The following is a 16,952-nucleotide window of genomic DNA, read 5'->3' as shown; positions in this document are numbered from 1 at the left end:
CATAGTTAATGTCTTCCTTCCTGCTTTTTGCTGTACTCTTTGCATGTTTGGATGATGGATTGAAAATAGCTCTGTGAGAAGTTCAAAGCTTGGGAAATTGTTTTAGAAACTAACACTGCTTCAAACCTGTCCACAACTTTCTCTCTGACCTGTAGTAAGAAAAAGACACAACATGAAAAAGCTAGGATGCCAAGGTGAGGGATGTTGGGGGTTCCCTCCTCAACCTGTTTTTAGATGAGTGGAAGGCAATTAAATGAAAAGGCTGCAGCACCCTGGTTGCATAGGTGTGCAGACCAGGGGTGAAACTGAGCTGGTATGGTCCGGTACTGCGTACCACTAAAAGATTCTGCGTCGGTACGCAGTACCGGAAGAGGGAAGAACGGGTCTGCTATGAAGCCGTCATCGAGAACCAGCTACGGCTGCAAAAATTCATAAGCACACAAAGAACATCAGATCCGCTACCAATAGGCACTCTAAAACACGACTTAATCTGTTTATAAATTTAGCTTTTTTTCCCCTCATTCCAAATAGTTTCTGAACTGTTCTGCTATGCTGGAGCCTCAATGCTCTTGCTTAGCTTCTCTCTCCTCGGAGCTCGAGGCATTTGAGAACGGCCAGCCTTTAAAACGAGCACCGCAACGTTTAATGTCTGTTTGTTCGCTGCTAAATACTCCAGTTAAAAGCAAAGGGAGAGAAACTAGTTGTGTTTCATGTTATTTTGCTGAATTACAACAACACAATACAGCTCGAAAACATCGCTTATGACCAGAGATTTCACATACACTACACGAGAGCGCATGCGTGCTTACCTCCAAAACAGAGCGGTTGCCAAGGAGATCGGTGCGTTCCATTTAATGGACTAGGAGATTTTACACAGGTGGTGCACAGACAAAAAACCGCCGTTTGCATTAGGACAGGACGAACAATAAATCACTTACCATCTACAGACTTAAACAAAACATAAAACAAAATAAAACAACCGAAATGTCAAATTTTTAATTTAAATGAAATCAAAACTTGACCACAATGCAGAGAACAATAACTCCTTTGTTCAAAAGAAAAGACGGAAACTGAAGATGAAAATTTATGCATCAGAAAATGGTTTATTATTGTTTGGTGCATGGCAGTTCTTTAACAATTGAAATTATATAGACAGTACTGACCAAAGGTTTGGACACACCTTCTCATTCAAAGAGTTTTCTTTATTTTCATGACTATGAATATTGTAGCTTCACACTGAAGGCATCAAAACTATGAATTAACATGTGGAATTATATACTGAACAAAAAAGTGTGAAACAACTGAAAATATGTCTTATATTCTAGGTTCTTCAAAGTAGCCACCTTTTGCTTTGATTACTGCTCCGCACACTCTTGGCATTCTGTTAATGAGCTTCAAGAGGTAGTCACCTGAAATGGTTTTCCAACAGTCTTGAAGGAGTTCCCAGAGATGCTTAGCACTTGTTGGCCCTTTTGCCTTCACTCTGCGGTCCAGCTCACCCCAAACCATCTCGATTGGGTTCAGGTCCGGTGACTGTGGAGGCCAGGTCATCTGGCGCAGCACCCCATCACTCTCCTTCTTGGTCAAATAGCCCTTACACAGCCTGGAGGTGTGTTTGGGGTCATTGTCCTGTTGAAAAATAAATGATGGTCCAACTAAACGCAAACCGGATGGAATAGCATGCCGCTGCAAGATGCTGTGTTAGCCATGCTGGTTCAGTATGCCTTCAATTTTGAATAAATCCTCAACAGTGTCACCAGCAAAGCAACCCCACACCATCACACCTCCTCCACCATGCTTCACGGTGGGAACCAGGCATGTAGAGTCCATCCATTCACTTCTTTTGCGCTGCACAAAGACACGGTGGTTGGAAACAAAGATCTCAAACTTGGACTCATCAGACCAAAGCACAGATTTACACTGCTCTAATGTCCATTCCTTGTGTTCTTTAACCCAAACAAGTCTCTTCTGCTTGTTGCCTGTCCTCAGCAGTGGTTTCTTAGGAGCTATTTTACCATGAAGGCCTGATTCACACAGTCTCCTCTTAACAGTTGTTCTAGAGATGTGTCTGCTGCTAGAACTCTGTGTGGCATTGACCTGTTCTCTAATCTGAGCTGCTGTTAACCTGCGATTTCTGAGGCTGGTGACTCGGATGAACTTATCGTCCGCAGCAGAGGTGACTCTTGGTCTTCCTTTCCTGGGGCGGTCCACATGTGAGCCAGTTTCTTTGTAGCGCTTGATGGTTTTTGGGACTGCACCTGGGGACACTTTCAAAGATTTCCCAATTGTGCGGACTGATTGACCTTCATTTCTTAAAGTAATGATGGCCACTCGTTTTTCTTTACTTAGCTGCTTTTTTCTTGCCATAATACAAATTCTAACAGTCTATTCAGTAGGACTATCAGCTGTGTACTGTATCCACCTCCTGCACAACACAACTGACGGTCCCAACCCCATTTATAAGGCTTGAAATCCCACTTATTAAACCTGACAGGGCACACCTGTGAAGTGAAAACCATTTCACGTGACTACCTATTGAAGCACATCAACAGAATGCCAAGAGTGTGCGGAGCAGTAATCAAAGCAAAAGGTGGCTACTTTGAAGAACCTAGAATATAAGACATATTTTCAGTTGTTTCACACTTTTTTGTTCAGTATATAATTCCACATGTGTTAATTCATAGTTTTGATGCCTTCAGTGTGAAGCTACAGTATTCATAGTCATGAAAATAAAGACAACTCTTTGGATGGGTTGTACTGGAATTCTAATTTCCCCTCGGGGATCAATAAAGTATCTTTGAATTGAATTGAATGAGAAGGTGTGTCCAAACATTTGGTCTGTACTGTATATATAAATGCTGACATGAAAAGATGCTTCAGTAAACTTTTATTTGGACGGTGTGCAAACTTATGCAATCTATGCAGTTTTTTTTAATTCCTTACAATTGTTCTTCAGATTTTATTTTTTAAGATCAATTTAACAGGATAAATATCCAATTATATGTGTAAAAAGTTTTGAAATAATTTATCATTGCCTACTTTTTTACATTACTAAATCAGGTTTTAGTAATGTAGACAGGGGGTGTAAACGTTTTAGATTAAATTAATTTGGACAAAAACATGCAGACACCTTAGGGCTCTACAGGTAAACATATCAAAGAATTTACTTTTGTGGCTTTTTTTTATTTTTCCACACAGGGTAAGATGTTGTTTTCTGATGGTGAAAGGATTCTAACCTTGCTTCCTGGAGGTTTTATCTTACCTGTTGATGTTCGTTGTCTGTCTTAGTAAAGTAGGAAATACTGCATATACCAAATTGTAGAAGCTTGATGGTTTTACTTATTTGCTGGCGGTCCCATTTTCCCATATTTAGTTCCTTTTTTTTCTTTTTCTACAGGTACTTTACAGCAGCTTATCTCTGATACGATGGTACGCTGGGCTCAGGAGTCGGTTATAGAGGATCCAGAGCTGGTGAGAGCCATGTTTGTCCTTCTGCACCGCCAGTACGATGGCATTGGAGGACAGGTATGTTTGTGGAGGAAAGGTATGTTTTTACTTAATGCTGGCAAAGAGTGCAAAAAAGCTCTAATAAGGAGCATGTTTACACAAAGTTATTACAAACAAAAGAAGTGTTATATCTATGACAGTATCTATAGATAAAGGTGCAAGCATATCTGGAGAGACAGCAGTTTCAACAGCTAAATAAATACACAAGCATTGAAAACACAGCACTCGTAAATTAACAGCAGTGCAGACATTAGAAAGCCTCAGCTCTGAAAACAATAGGTTACCTGTATTGAATAGAATATCAACAGGATGTTTAATAAGTTGAATTAGAGCCAAAGTTAAGTTTCTTTTGTTCTGTATCAGAAATATACCAATCATGTGTAATCCTACAGTGATGACTGAGGTCAGTTTAGCTGATTCGATGAACTGTGTCTTTGTGGACCTAGAAAACGTATATGGATAGGGAGCCTAGAGAGGAACTGTGGTACTGCAGGAGGAAGTCAGGGGTAAAAGAAAAACATGTGAGGATAGTACAGCACATGTTTGAAGAGAGTGAGACAGTGGTGAGGTGTGCAGTCGGAGTCAATGATAGGCTCAAGGTGGGCTATGGGTTACACCAGGGATCAACTCTGAGCCCCTTCTTGTTTGGAGTGGTGTCGCATCAGTTGATAGGTCGTCAGACATGAGGCTTTGCGGACCGTGATGTTTGCAGATAACATCGTATTCTGTGGTGAAAATAGAGCGCAGGTGGAGGAGAAATTGGAGAGATGGTGGTTTGCCTTTGAGCAAAAAGAAATGAAGGTCAGCAGAATCAAAACAGAATACATGTATGTAATGAGCATGAGGCAGGTGCAAATGTGAATCTGGAAGCTGCAGAAGCAGCAAAAAAGACTGAGATTAAATCGTCCAGAAGAGACTGCAGGCAGTGTTGAGTCGATGGAGACGAGTCTGGAGTGATGTGTGACAGAAGGATAGCTCCAAGACTGAAAGGGAAAGTCTATAAGCGAGTAGTGAGACCTGCTATATGGACTGAAGTCAGTGGGATTGTCTAAAAGATAGGAGGCTGAGCTGGAGTTGGCAGAGTTGAAGATGCTGAGATTTTCATTGGGATTGACCAAGATGGACAGGATTAGAAATGAGCAGATCAAAGGAACAGCTAAAGTTGGGCCATTTGGAGATAAAGTTAGAGAGGCAAGGTTGAGATGGTCCAGACATGTTCTGAGAAAAGAGATTGTACACACCTGAAAGGTGTTGGAGGAAAAGGGGAAGACCCCAAAGAAGATTCGTGGAGATAGTGAAGGAAGACATGAACATTGTTGGTGTAACAGCTGAAGAGGCACAGGATGGTGAGATGGAGGCAGGAGATCTGCAGCCGAAAGAAAAAGAACAAGAATGATTATCCCTTTGAATGACACCTAATGACAACTGAGCATTACTCTGGACAGACTGTCACATGTGTGCACTTGTGCAAGAAGCCAAAGATATGCATGTCTGTGTCACTGTCCAGGTCAGGGCTCTTCCTAAGGCCTACACAATAAATTCAGTGTCCATTGAGGACACCATCAACCTGTTGGCTGCTCTGGGTCAGATCCGATCTCTGCTGAGCGTCCGGATGGGGAGAGAAGAAGAGAAGCTGATGATCAGAGGGCTTGGGTGAGACCATGCTACTGTTATACACTACTAACCTTTAATTTGGAATTAAAATTTTTATTTATCATTATATCGCTGCATGCATGCTCAGTATGAGGGATTGCTGCAAAGTCAATGCCAGTGACTGTCCACTGTCTCTACATGCTCATCCGGGAGGAGGGAATGCTGCAAGTCACTGACTGGATGCAATCTGCTGGGTTTCCTTAGACAGAAAAACTTTTTATCCAATTTCAATAAAAAGCTAACTGTTCAATGGTTAGGATTAATTGGAATGTATGTACCTGACTGTTGTGAAGTGCCTTGAGACAACATGTGTTGTGAATTGGCGATATTTAAATAAAACTGAATTGAATTGAATTCAGAATCAGAATCAGCTTTATTGCCAAGTTCGTACATACAAACAAGGAATTTGACTCCGGTACACTTTGCTCTTTTGTTCTGTTTTTGCATTACAGAATATACAATTTACAATTTACAATATACAAAGTACAATGCAATATTCTGCATTACAGAATATACAAATTTACAATTTACATTGTGTTTTGGCAGCTCTTTTCTTGACCCTAGACCTGTATAAGTCCTGGATGGAGGGAAGGTCAGCTCTGATTATTCTCTCTGCAGTCCTGATTATTTGTTGCAGTCTGGACTTGTCCTGTTTTGTGGATGAGCCAAACCACACTGAGATGGATGAAGACAGGACAGACTGAATGATGGCAGTGTAGAAGATGACCAACAGCTCCTGTGGAAGGTTGAACTTCTTGAGTTGCCTCAGGAAGTACAGTCCTTCTTTCGAACAGTGTCTATGTGTGAAGACCATCTCAGGTCCTCAGAGATGGTGGTTACTAAGAACCTGAAGCGGTCCACGGCCGATACAGTGTTGTTGAGGATGGTGAGGGGGGTGTATGGGGGTGGTGTTCTCCGAAAGTCCACCACCATTTCCACAGTCTTGAGTGGGTTCAGTTCAAGGTAGTTCTGACCGCACCAGTGTACCAGCCGATCCACCTGCTGTCTGTATGCAGACTCATCACCGTCCTGGATCAGTCCAATGACAGAGATGAGGAGGTGGAATCTGCTTTTACATAAATGAAGGTTGGTGCAGAGACATAAAAGTGCTGGGAAAAACATGTAGTCCTGATCTGGAGTCATTTTCCATAATCTGTCAACCGTTTTATTCACCGAGAGTTTTTCTCGTTTATAATAATTGGCTCATATTTTCCACCGCATGGCTGCACTTCTGCCACGGAAAAACATCTTGCTGAGCTGATTACAGACCTGGAGAAAAAATACACGGACTCTTTCATCATAATACTGGGAGATTTTAACAGAGCAAACCTCTCCCATGAACTCCCCAAATACAGACAGCATATTAAGTGTCCCACCAGAGACAAAAACACACTGGACCATTGTTACACAGCTTTAAAGGACTCATATCATGCTGTTACCAGGGCTGCTCTGGGTTTTTTGGATCATAATCTAATCCACCTCATCCCAACCTACAGACAGAGACTAAAAGCTTCCAAACCCACGGTTCACACTGTTAAGAAGTGGACTGAGGAATCAAAGCAGATGCTACAGGCCTGCTTTGAATGCACAGACTGGACTGTTTTTGAAACCTCAGCCACTGACTTAAACCAACTAACTGATGTGGTGACATCATACATCAATTTCTGTGAGGACATGTGAGTGCAGACCAAGACCTTCTGCACCTTTGGGAACAACAAGCCATGGTTTACTCCATACCTCAGGAATCTGCGCAGGGAAAAGGAAGAAGGTCACAGCAGTGGAGATTGGACGCGGTACAGGCAGGCCAGGAACAGACTAACAAAGGAGATCAAAGCCAACTAACTGATGTGGTGACATCATACATCAGTTTCTGTGAGGACAGGTGTGTGCAGATCAAGACCTTCTGCACCTTTGCAGGCCAGTGTCGAAGCCGTTTCTGCTTCTCTGGGTCCATAGCACCTCATCGGACTCGTCCGTGAAACTCCTTAAGTTTGCAGACGAGTCCGATGAGGTGGGGGACCCCTGGGGGGCACCAGTACTTATTGATCTGGATCGGGAGAAGATGCTCCCCAGTCTCACCTGCTGCTGTCGGTCTGTCAGGAAGCTGTTGATCCACTGACAGGTGGAGGCTGGGACGTTGAGCTGTGTGAGCTTCTGGTGGAGGATGTCTGGTATGATGGTGTTGAAGGCCGTGCTGAAGTCTACAAACAGGATCCTGGCGTGTGTCCCTGGACGGTCGAGGTGTTGCAGGATGAAGTGTAGACCTAAGTTAACAGCATCATCTGCCGACCTGTTTGCTCGGTAAGCAAATTGCAGGGGGTCCAGCAGGGCCCTGTGATGTCTTTCTGGTGCTTCAACACCAGCCGCTCAAAGGATTTCATGACCACAGACATCAGGGCTACAGGCCTGTAGTCATTTAATCCTACGATGGTGGGTTTCTTGGGAACCGGGATGATGGTGGATCGTTTGAGGCAGGAGGTGACCTCACATTTCTCCAGTGATTTGTTGAAGAACCTTGTGAAGATCGGAGCAAGTTGATGTGCGCAGGCTTTCAGGCATGATGGGGAGATGTTATCAGGTCCTCCAGCTTTCTTTGTTTTCATGCGCTGAAAGAGCCTGTTTACCTCTTCCTCGGAGATCTTTAGTGCAGGCAGAGGATCTGATGGTGGGGGGTTGGTTGCTTTATGGGAGGAATTTGTTCCTGAATGGGATGTGGAGGAGATGGTTTGAGGTGTGAATGGCTTCTTATCATGTCTGCAGTAGAAGCCATTCAGACGGTTGGCCAGGAGACGACTCTGTTCAGGATGGGTGGAGGGGCTCTTGTAAGCAGTCAGGTTTCTCAGACCGGTCCATACAGCTGAAGTGTCACCAGTAGAAAGGCTGTTCTTAAGCTTCTCACTGTAGCTTCTCTTGGCTGCTTTGATCTCCTTTGTTAGTTTGTTCCTGGCCTGCCTGTACCGCGTCCAATCTCCACTGCTGTGACCTTCTTCCTTTTCCCTGCGCAGATTCCTGAGGTATGGAGTAAACCATGGCTTGTTGTTCCCAAAGGTGCAGAAGGTCTTGGTCTGCACTCACATGTCCTCACAGAAACTGATGTATGATGTCACCACATCAGTTAGTTGGTTTAAGTCAGTGGCTGAGGTTTCAAAAACAGTCCAGTCTGTGTATTCAAAGCAGGCCTGTAACATCTGCTTTGATTCCTCAGTCCACTTCTTAACAGTGTGAACCTTGGGTTTGGAAGCTTTTAGTCTCTGTCTGTAGGTTGGGATGAGGTGGATTAGATAATGATCTGAAAAACCCAGAGCAGCCCTGGTAACAGCATGATATGAGTCCTTTAAAGCTGTGTTACAATGGTCCAGTGTGTTTTTGTCTCTGGTGGGACACTTAATATGCTGTCTGTATTTGGGGAGTTCATTTGAGAGGTTTGTGCTGTTAAAATCTCCCAGTATTATGATGAAAGAGTCCGGGTCCAGGTCTGTAATCATCTCAGCAAGATGTTTATCAGCAGCAGAAGTGCAGCCATGCGGTGGAAAATATGAGCCGATTATTATAAACGAGGAAAACTCTCTCGGTGAATAAAACGGCTTACAGATTATGGAAAATGACTCCAGATCCGGGCTACATGTTTTTCCCAGCACTTTTACGTCTCTGCACCAACTTTCATTTATATAAAAGCAAATTCCGCCTCCTCGTTTCTTCCCCGATAGCTCCGCGCTGCAATCCGCTCTGAGCAGCTGGAAGTCCGGCATCAGCAGTGGACGGTCTGGGATGTTTTCACTCAGCCATGTCTCGGTAAAGCAGAGAACCGCTGATCCGCGGAGGTCTGTGTTTTTACCGGTGAGAAGAAGCAGCTCGTCCATCTTGTTGTTGAGAGACGTTTGCCAGGTGGATTGAAGGCAGTGGTGTGCAAAGTCCTCTTTTGCGGAGCTTTACCAGCAGCCTGCACGCTTTCCCCTCCGCCGTTTTCGGCGCAGAATCCCATATAGAGCCGCAGTTCCGCTTGCCAGAAGCTCAGTGAACCTCAGATCGGTGAAAGATGGTGAAAAAAACCCAAGAGAAGACTCTGATGTTGAGAAGTTCCTCTCTACTGAATGAGACCACAGGATTCGACACCACAGAACTGTGGCTTGAAAAACATAAAAACACACAAAATACAAAAACAAAGAGAGAGCGAAGCTCCGAGGCTGCCATCGTCTTGAATCAGAATTGAATTATTTGTGACACTTAATAATAATATATAATATATAATATATAATAGAGAAAATGAACAGAAACACTTAGAGCCATAGAATCCCTCATTCCCATCACTGAATCATATTACAGTAGTTTATTAAACAACATTCTGTGGCTGTAGGTCAGGAGCTATGCTGAATTAGAAATAATCAGAGAGCTCAGACTCAAAACACATTCAAGGCAAATGAACAGGATACTGTCAGGACATGTGGACATAATGTCCAGTCAGCCATAGATTTACTTCTGAGCAGCACAGATATATCCAAACTACATGAAGTAATGAGGAAAGATCTGGCCTGACTGTCCCACGAGGCTTGAGTTCTTTTGAGGCTTAAATCAAGTCAGGTGTGTGGTCATCTAAGCACCTGAGGTTAGGTAACTAATGTTGGTGTAAGTGAGGAAATGATTTTATGGATTTTATGACACAAAACATGGCAGGGAAGATACAGGGTAGCCACCATGTAGATATCATGTGTAGCTGGTGGAAGGGAGACTGAGGAATACTGAGAGAGTGACTAATAAACACTGATTAGCAGGAGTGCAAGAAGATAACAGGAAACAACAAAATTAACCGAAGTAAACAACGAGACTGCAAAAAGAACATAAACAGGAGGAGCTAGATCTATAAGGAAATATAAACTAACATATCTAACATCGGAATCCAGGGTAACAAAACTAAACAGAAAGGATCTAATAAACCTGAATGGACAGAAATAAAGTAAGAGAAGAACCTGGCTGTGCAGAAAAAGTAAGCAGAACACTAACTCAAGAACCTAACATAGGCAGATTATGACACAAGTGGAAAGTTCAAGAAATAGGAATATTTCTACAAGGCTGTTTGCAAACAGGATTCTACAATATTTTGAAAGAAAATACAATGAAAATCAGAATAACTAAAAGATAATCAGGTAAAGATAAACCCACCCGTTTTTACATTAAGTTGTGACGCATAACAACAAAAAAAGTCAGTGATGTTTAAAAAAGAAACATTTGTACACTTGTTTCATGCACCAACCTGTGTAATTTAAAGTAAAACAATGAAACTGTTAATAATCTGCTGTGAAGGAATCAATTCTGTTATGTTTTTAAAATTCACAACGAAAGCCCAAACAAGAATTTGAGAGGCAGTGCTTACTCTGTGTCCATTAATTTGGTCAGAACCACGAAGAGTTTAGCATTCAAAAGCCAATTAGCTTCCTTTTTCTGCAGCGAAATCATGAACAACAAGGTGTTCTACCAGCATCCGAACCTAATGAGAGCTCTGGGGATGCATGAGACTGTCATGGAGGTCATGGTTAATGTTCTCAGCGGGGGAGACTCCAAGGTAGGCAGGCTGCATAGCCACATTAAATAAATACAGAAAAAAATAAATGCACACAGAAGGGATAAAAAAAGTGATGCATTTTATACACACTGTTTGATACGTGTGTGTATGTGTTTACAGGAAATCACCTTTCCTAAAATGGTGGCCAACTGTTGTCGGTTTCTGTGCTACTTCTGCCGTATCAGCCGACAGAACCAGAAGGCCATGTTTGACCATCTGAGCTACCTGCTGGAGAACAGCAGTGTAGGACTTGGTAAGTATACAAGTATCCAGTATTTGAAGCCTCAAATGGAGGTTCAGATTGATGTCAAATGACAAGCTTTAATTAATAAGATGTGTTAAAAGTATGTTAAAAGTACACCTCTGTCAGTCGTAATGTAAAAAGACTTGATTTATACTGGAGTCTAAAATGATCTAATGTAACATCAGGTAGAAAGGGCAACCTTATAAAGTTTAAAACTAAACTCGTTTTAAGTCAGCACAAATGCATGTATTTATCTTCAACTTCATAAGGCAAAAGCCCAACAAACAGAAGAGTAAACAAGAAGGGAAGATTAAGTTGACTCCAGATCAGTTTTTACCATTTTGTTGCTTCCTTCTTCCTTTTCATACCCGCAAACAACCCATTTCGAACCCCTGTACCCATACTAAAGGGTATGTAGTCAAATATATTCTTGAATTGTGAAGATAAATGGTCATATGTTAAAATCTCACATATAATTTAATTCAGCTGTATATTATTATTATCTGAAATTTTGTTTTGCTCTCTATTTCTCTGTTTTGCTCTTCTATTTCTTTGTCTGGGCCTAGAAACACTTATGACATGTGATCAAACTCTGAGCAGCCTCCTTCTGCTATATATTATTTATTTGAGTGATCTGGCCACGTTAGTAGAATATAGAAAATGGCTTTAAACTGTCAGTTTCTAAAGCAGGTACAAAAACACCCCAGCGGGTACAAATAGGTGGACAATTGCTATGAAATGTCCTGCAGTAAGCTGCACCTGAAAGGCTGGGTTCAAAACTACATAGGTAAGAGATGGTAGTTGCTCTTGAGTTTTTTTAGTTTTTCCCAGCATTACGCTTTGCAGTACAAACCGTTTCTTGTCATTCTCTGCGCTACCTCAGCTAACACTTCCACGTTCATGGCCAATCAGTGAACAGCAGCTTGTTCAGATAACATTTCGGTACTGCTCAGCTCCGATGGAACCTGCTGACACGTAGGGACCAAGAAAGCCAGTATCGGTCCAGAAAAGTCAGTAATCAAAACAGTCCAACAACAGGCTGAATGGAGTGGAGCTGGCCAAAGTAGAGCAAATAGAAAATTCGGCATTAGATTGTATTAGAACTTATGCCTTCCTCTGATCTCTCCACTCATGCCCCACCTTCCTCTCTGCTCCTAGCATCTCCATCCATGCGTGGATCCACTCCTCTGGATGTAGCTGCAGCATCAGTCATGGATAATAATGAACTGGCTCTGGCTCTGAGAGAACCAGAACTGGAAAAGGTGCAGTTGACAAACACACATACAAGCATGCATGTGTCCTTCTTCATCTGTAGTAATGTTAAGAGTCCTGGCTGGCACAGTAGCATGTAAGAGCCACTGCAGCACTCTTGTCTTTTTTCAGACTGCATATGAACGGGAACAGGACGTTGCTCTGCACTATGCAGCAGGAGGGCTGGGATCACATAGTGCCAAAGGTTCTGCTTTTCCGCAGCATTATTTAAATAGGTATACTTCTGTGAAGTATACAATCATAAATATAGTATTCTTATGTTATAAAGGAACATTTATTAAGTGACATTAAAACAATTACTTATAAAATAATATGTGGTTACATCCTTTAGGTGTAGCACAGTTACTCCAAATTAACATAGCCATGAACTACCTTATCCAGGTGAACCTGTTTTACTTTAACCAAATTCATGTTCTAACTCAAAACCCTGCAGCTTTGTTAAACCTCTATTAAGGAAAAAAAAACTAAACAGATAGTGTAATTTTTTCCTAAATTAGTAGATTTTCAGTACAAGAAAAAGTAAAACAAAAAAAAGTAAAACAAATTTAAAATCCTGGCCAAATTTCATATGATTTGCACCAAAACAGCCAAATGTATGCAAACATAACATTATAAAACACACTTTAAGGGACCAAGGAGAGTTAATGCATGCATTTAGCGCAACCTGCTTCATGAATAAAGAAAATTAGCAGGAGGAAAATAGTTGAGAGCTAATGGAGGATATTGGACTGATTTTGGAAATTTCTTTCTTCAGTCAGAGACTTCTTCAGATCCACCGCAATATTTTGGAAGATGCTATTTTTAATTAACCACTTTACATTTCCGGTCGAGAACCATGGCCTCGGACTTGGAGGAGCTGATCTGTATCCCAGCTGCTTCACACTCGGCTGCAAACCACTCCACCGCATGCTGTAGGTCTTGGCTAGAGGGAGCCAGCAGGACCACGTCATCTGCAAAAAGAAGAGACAAAATCTTCTGGTCCCCAAACCAGACCACCTCCGGCCTTTGGCTGCGCCTAGAAATCCTGTCCATGAAAGTTATGAACACGACTGGTGACAAAGGGGAGCCTTGCCGGAGTCCTACATGCACCGGGAACAGGTCTGACTTAGTGCCGGCAATGCAGACCACACTCCTGCTCCGCTTGTATAGAGGATGGCCCCTAATAAAGGGCACCCGACTCCGTACTCCTGGAGCATCCCCCACAGAGCACCACGAAAGACACAGTCAAATGCCATTTCCAGGTCCACAAAACACATGTGGACCGGTTGGGCAAACTCCCATTAACCCTCGAGTATCCTGCAGAGGGGTGGTCCAGTGTTCCATGGCCGGGACGAAAACGACACTGCACCTCCTGAAGCGGTACCTGTCAGCCTGAGGAGTCCCATAAGCCAACCACATCTGATAGGACTCCTTGTTCAGCTTGACAGCGTCCCTTACTGTCGGTGTCCACCACCGGGTTTGGGGTTGCCGCCACGACAGGCACCGCAGACCTTACGGCCGCAGCTACGGGCAGCAGAATCGACGATAGATGCAGAGAACATGGTCCACTCAGACTCTATGTCTCCAACATACGCCAGAATCTGGTCAAAGCTCTTCCGGAGGTGGGAGTTGAACACATCCTTGGCCGAGGGCTCCGCCAGACGTTCCCAGCAGAACGTTCCCGGTGGGCCTGCCAAGTGTGTCCGGCTTTCTCCTCTTCCAGCGGATCCAACTCACCACCAGGTGGTGATCAGTGGTCAGCTCAGCCCCTCTCTTCACCTGAGTGTCCAAAACATGAAGGTCTGACGACACGACAACAAAGGTGATCATTGACCTCCTGCCTAGGGTGTCCTGGTGCCAAGTGCACTGATGGACACCCTTATGCTTGAACAAGGTGTTCATTATGGACAATCTGTGACTAGCACAGAAGTCCAATAACAAAACACCACTCTGATTCAGATCGGGGAGGCCTTTCCCCCCGATTACGCCTCTCCAGGTGTCACTGTCGTTTCCCACATGGGCGTGGAAGTCCCTCAGCAGAATAATGGAGTCCCCGGGAGGGGCAGTATCTGGCACCCCCAACAGGGACGCCAAGAAGGCTGGGTACTCCGCACTACCACCCAGCCCGTAGGCCAAAACTACAGTCGGAGACCTGTTCCCAAACCGAAGGCGCAGTGATGCGACCCTCTCATCCACCAGGGTAAACCCCAAAACGAGACGGCTGAGCTGGGGGGCAACAAGCAAACCTACCCCAGCCCACCGCCTCTCCCCGTGGGCCACTCCAGAGTAGAAGAGAGTCCAGCCCCTCTCGAAGAGATGGGTTCCAGAGCCCACGCTGTGCGTGGAGCCGAGCCCGACTATTTCTAGTCGATATCTCTCGACCTCTCGCACAAGCTCAGGCTCCTTCCCCCCCAACGAGGTAACATTCCACGTCCATAGAGCCAGCCAAACCTTCGGGGATCGGACCGCCGAGGTCTCCACCTTCGTCCGCTGCCCAATTCTCTTTGCACCGGTCCCTCATGGTTCCCCCTGCAGGTGGTGGGCCCACTGGGGGATGGCCTCGCGTCTCTTGTTCTGGCTTGGCCTGGCCGGGTCCCTCAAGGAGCAATCCGGCTACCAGGCGCTCTCCAATAAGTTCTGACCCCAGGCCTGGCTCCAGAATGGGACCCCTGCTCCACCGTACCATGTGACGTCATGTGCCTCGATTTAATGGTCCTCATAAACCTTACATAAATACCACATTTTAAAAGTAACATTTTAGATCTATAAATGGATGTGGTGGTATATATTTTAACACTGAGGTAAGATAAATTTGAATAGTAATACAGAGGAGGTGCAGCATTAATATCAGATTCATGTGTTTCTCCTTTCTATTACTATTCATAGAGAAACTCAGGTGAAGCACCGTTCCTGCAGGACCTAAACACAACACCTTTTAGTGGAAGCTGTCGTATGTGTGAGGCTGAAGGTGTAAATCTCTTGTCTTTAATTGTATTGTGATCTGTTTGTTTGTAATTGTGTAATATTTGTATGTAGGTTAGAAGACACGTTCATATCAATCCGAACTTCCTCACAAATTAGTGTGGCAAACTATAAGTCATATCATGCACATTTAGGACCAGTACGTCTCTTTTCTGCTCCACAGTGAGTGGCAGAATGATTTAGATATAAAATTGATTTTTGAAAAACCAAATTATTTTATTTATATTGTCTATTAATGATTACTATTATACATTTTGAGAGCTAACCCTAACTTAGTATACATGCTTCTGCTTGAGCAGAATTTCTGATAAACCTTATTTTAATAACAGTTATTTGAGAGCGGAATGTTTTGTCCCTGATGCCAGTTTACTAAAGCTTCTATTTACTTTTTGACTGTGAAACTGAGGAATGTTTTCAATTGACCTGCAGGTGGTGCAGTATCTGGCTGGCTGTGGGTTGCAGAGCTGTGTGATGCTGATGCATAAAGGGTACCCTGACATTGGCTGGAACCCTGTGGAGGGAGAGCGATACCTGGACTTTCTACGCTTTGCTGTCTTCTGCAACGGTGAAAACGGAAACATTTTCATTTCAGGCAACATTGTTCAACTCTGATGTCTTCTTTATAACTCTGTGCCTGTCATGTGAGCAGGGGAGAGCGTGGAAGAGAATGCTAATGTTGTGGTGAGGCTTCTTATTCGCCGCCCTGAATGTTTTGGCCCTGCTCTTCGAGGTGAAGGTGGTGATGGATTGCTTGCAGCGATGGAGGAAGCCATTAGAATCTCTCAGGATCCTTCCAGAGATGGCCTGTCTCCAGTGTCTGAGAGCAGCAGAACACTGTAAGACATTATGGATGCATATTCTCTGTGCTAAAAATAAGACAGAAAATTACTATACAACATCCTAAACATTTGGTGTGAGCAGAACCAACCAAAAGTGCTCTGATCCTGCAGATAGGTTCTACTGGAGGTTTTTTCCTTTAAAGGGGAGGTTTTCACTGTTGCTCCATGCATGTTCAGTATGAAGGATTGCTGTGAGTGACTTAATGCAGTCTGCTACATTTTCCTAAATAGAAAAACCTTTTGCTTTCTAAAAATCAAAATGTCAGGAACAATGGTATGCTGTGAGGAATATTCTGCAGAATAATATTCAGCCTTTTACCTGGTTTACTTCTAGATGCATCCTCCTGCCTGCATATTTTTTGTTTGCTATCAATCAAAGTTGCATAAAACTACGTTAACGTAAAATGAAGGGTAAATTGGTCTCAAACCAATGTGCGCAGCAGTGACATGTTGGATGAAGAGGAGGATGATACTATCCACATGGGCAATGCTATCATGACCTTCTATTCTGCACTTATTGACCTGCTGGGCCGCTGTGCTCCAGAGATGCATGTGAGTTACTTAAACATGTCAGATTATTTGCACACACTAATCACAGATCATTTCCTTTCTCTAACCTAATGTCTGTTTTATATCAGCTGATCCATGCTGGAAAAGGCGAAGCAATTCGCATCCGAGCCATTTTGAGGTCCTTGATTCCCATTGAAGATCTGGTGGGAGTCATCAGCATTCCATTTTCCATGCCTAACCTGGCTAAAGGTAGCACAGCCGCAGTTGATATGCAAACAGCAGGAATCTAGCTATCAGTAAATGAACATGAGCAAACACTACTTTATTGCAGTGGTTGAGAGACAGATCCTCATCACTTGTAATTGTTAAGAACGTTTTTCAATGTTTTTAGATGTGACCTGTTTCATGT

The 16,952-nt window shown here is 43.4% G+C and overlaps 1 protein-coding gene across 1 annotated transcript in view; it reads left to right on the top strand.

Moving 5' to 3' along the window:
* Window positions 1–16,952, top strand: part of ryr2a (ryanodine receptor 2a (cardiac)) — a 301,990-nt gene that overhangs the window by 188,246 nt on the left and 96,792 nt on the right. Inside the window, exons 43-51 of the mRNA XM_047377164.1 lie at window positions 3,398–3,525; window positions 5,015–5,160; window positions 10,603–10,717; window positions 10,838–10,970; window positions 12,120–12,223; window positions 15,624–15,759; window positions 15,844–16,030; window positions 16,474–16,585; window positions 16,672–16,792. Of these exons, the coding sequence (XP_047233120.1) occupies window positions 3,398–3,525; window positions 5,015–5,160; window positions 10,603–10,717; window positions 10,838–10,970; window positions 12,120–12,223; window positions 15,624–15,759; window positions 15,844–16,030; window positions 16,474–16,585; window positions 16,672–16,792 (1,182 nt within the window). The remainder of the gene's footprint in view (window positions 1–3,397; window positions 3,526–5,014; window positions 5,161–10,602; window positions 10,718–10,837; window positions 10,971–12,119; window positions 12,224–15,623; window positions 15,760–15,843; window positions 16,031–16,473; window positions 16,586–16,671; window positions 16,793–16,952) is intronic.

This window comes from Girardinichthys multiradiatus, chromosome 10, assembly GCF_021462225.1.
Source record: "Girardinichthys multiradiatus isolate DD_20200921_A chromosome 10, DD_fGirMul_XY1, whole genome shotgun sequence".
Classification (NCBI taxonomy): Eukaryota; Metazoa; Chordata; class Actinopteri; order Cyprinodontiformes; family Goodeidae; genus Girardinichthys; species Girardinichthys multiradiatus.
Note: the sequence above shows the minus strand (reverse complement) of the source record. Positions and strands in the feature narration are given on the sequence as shown.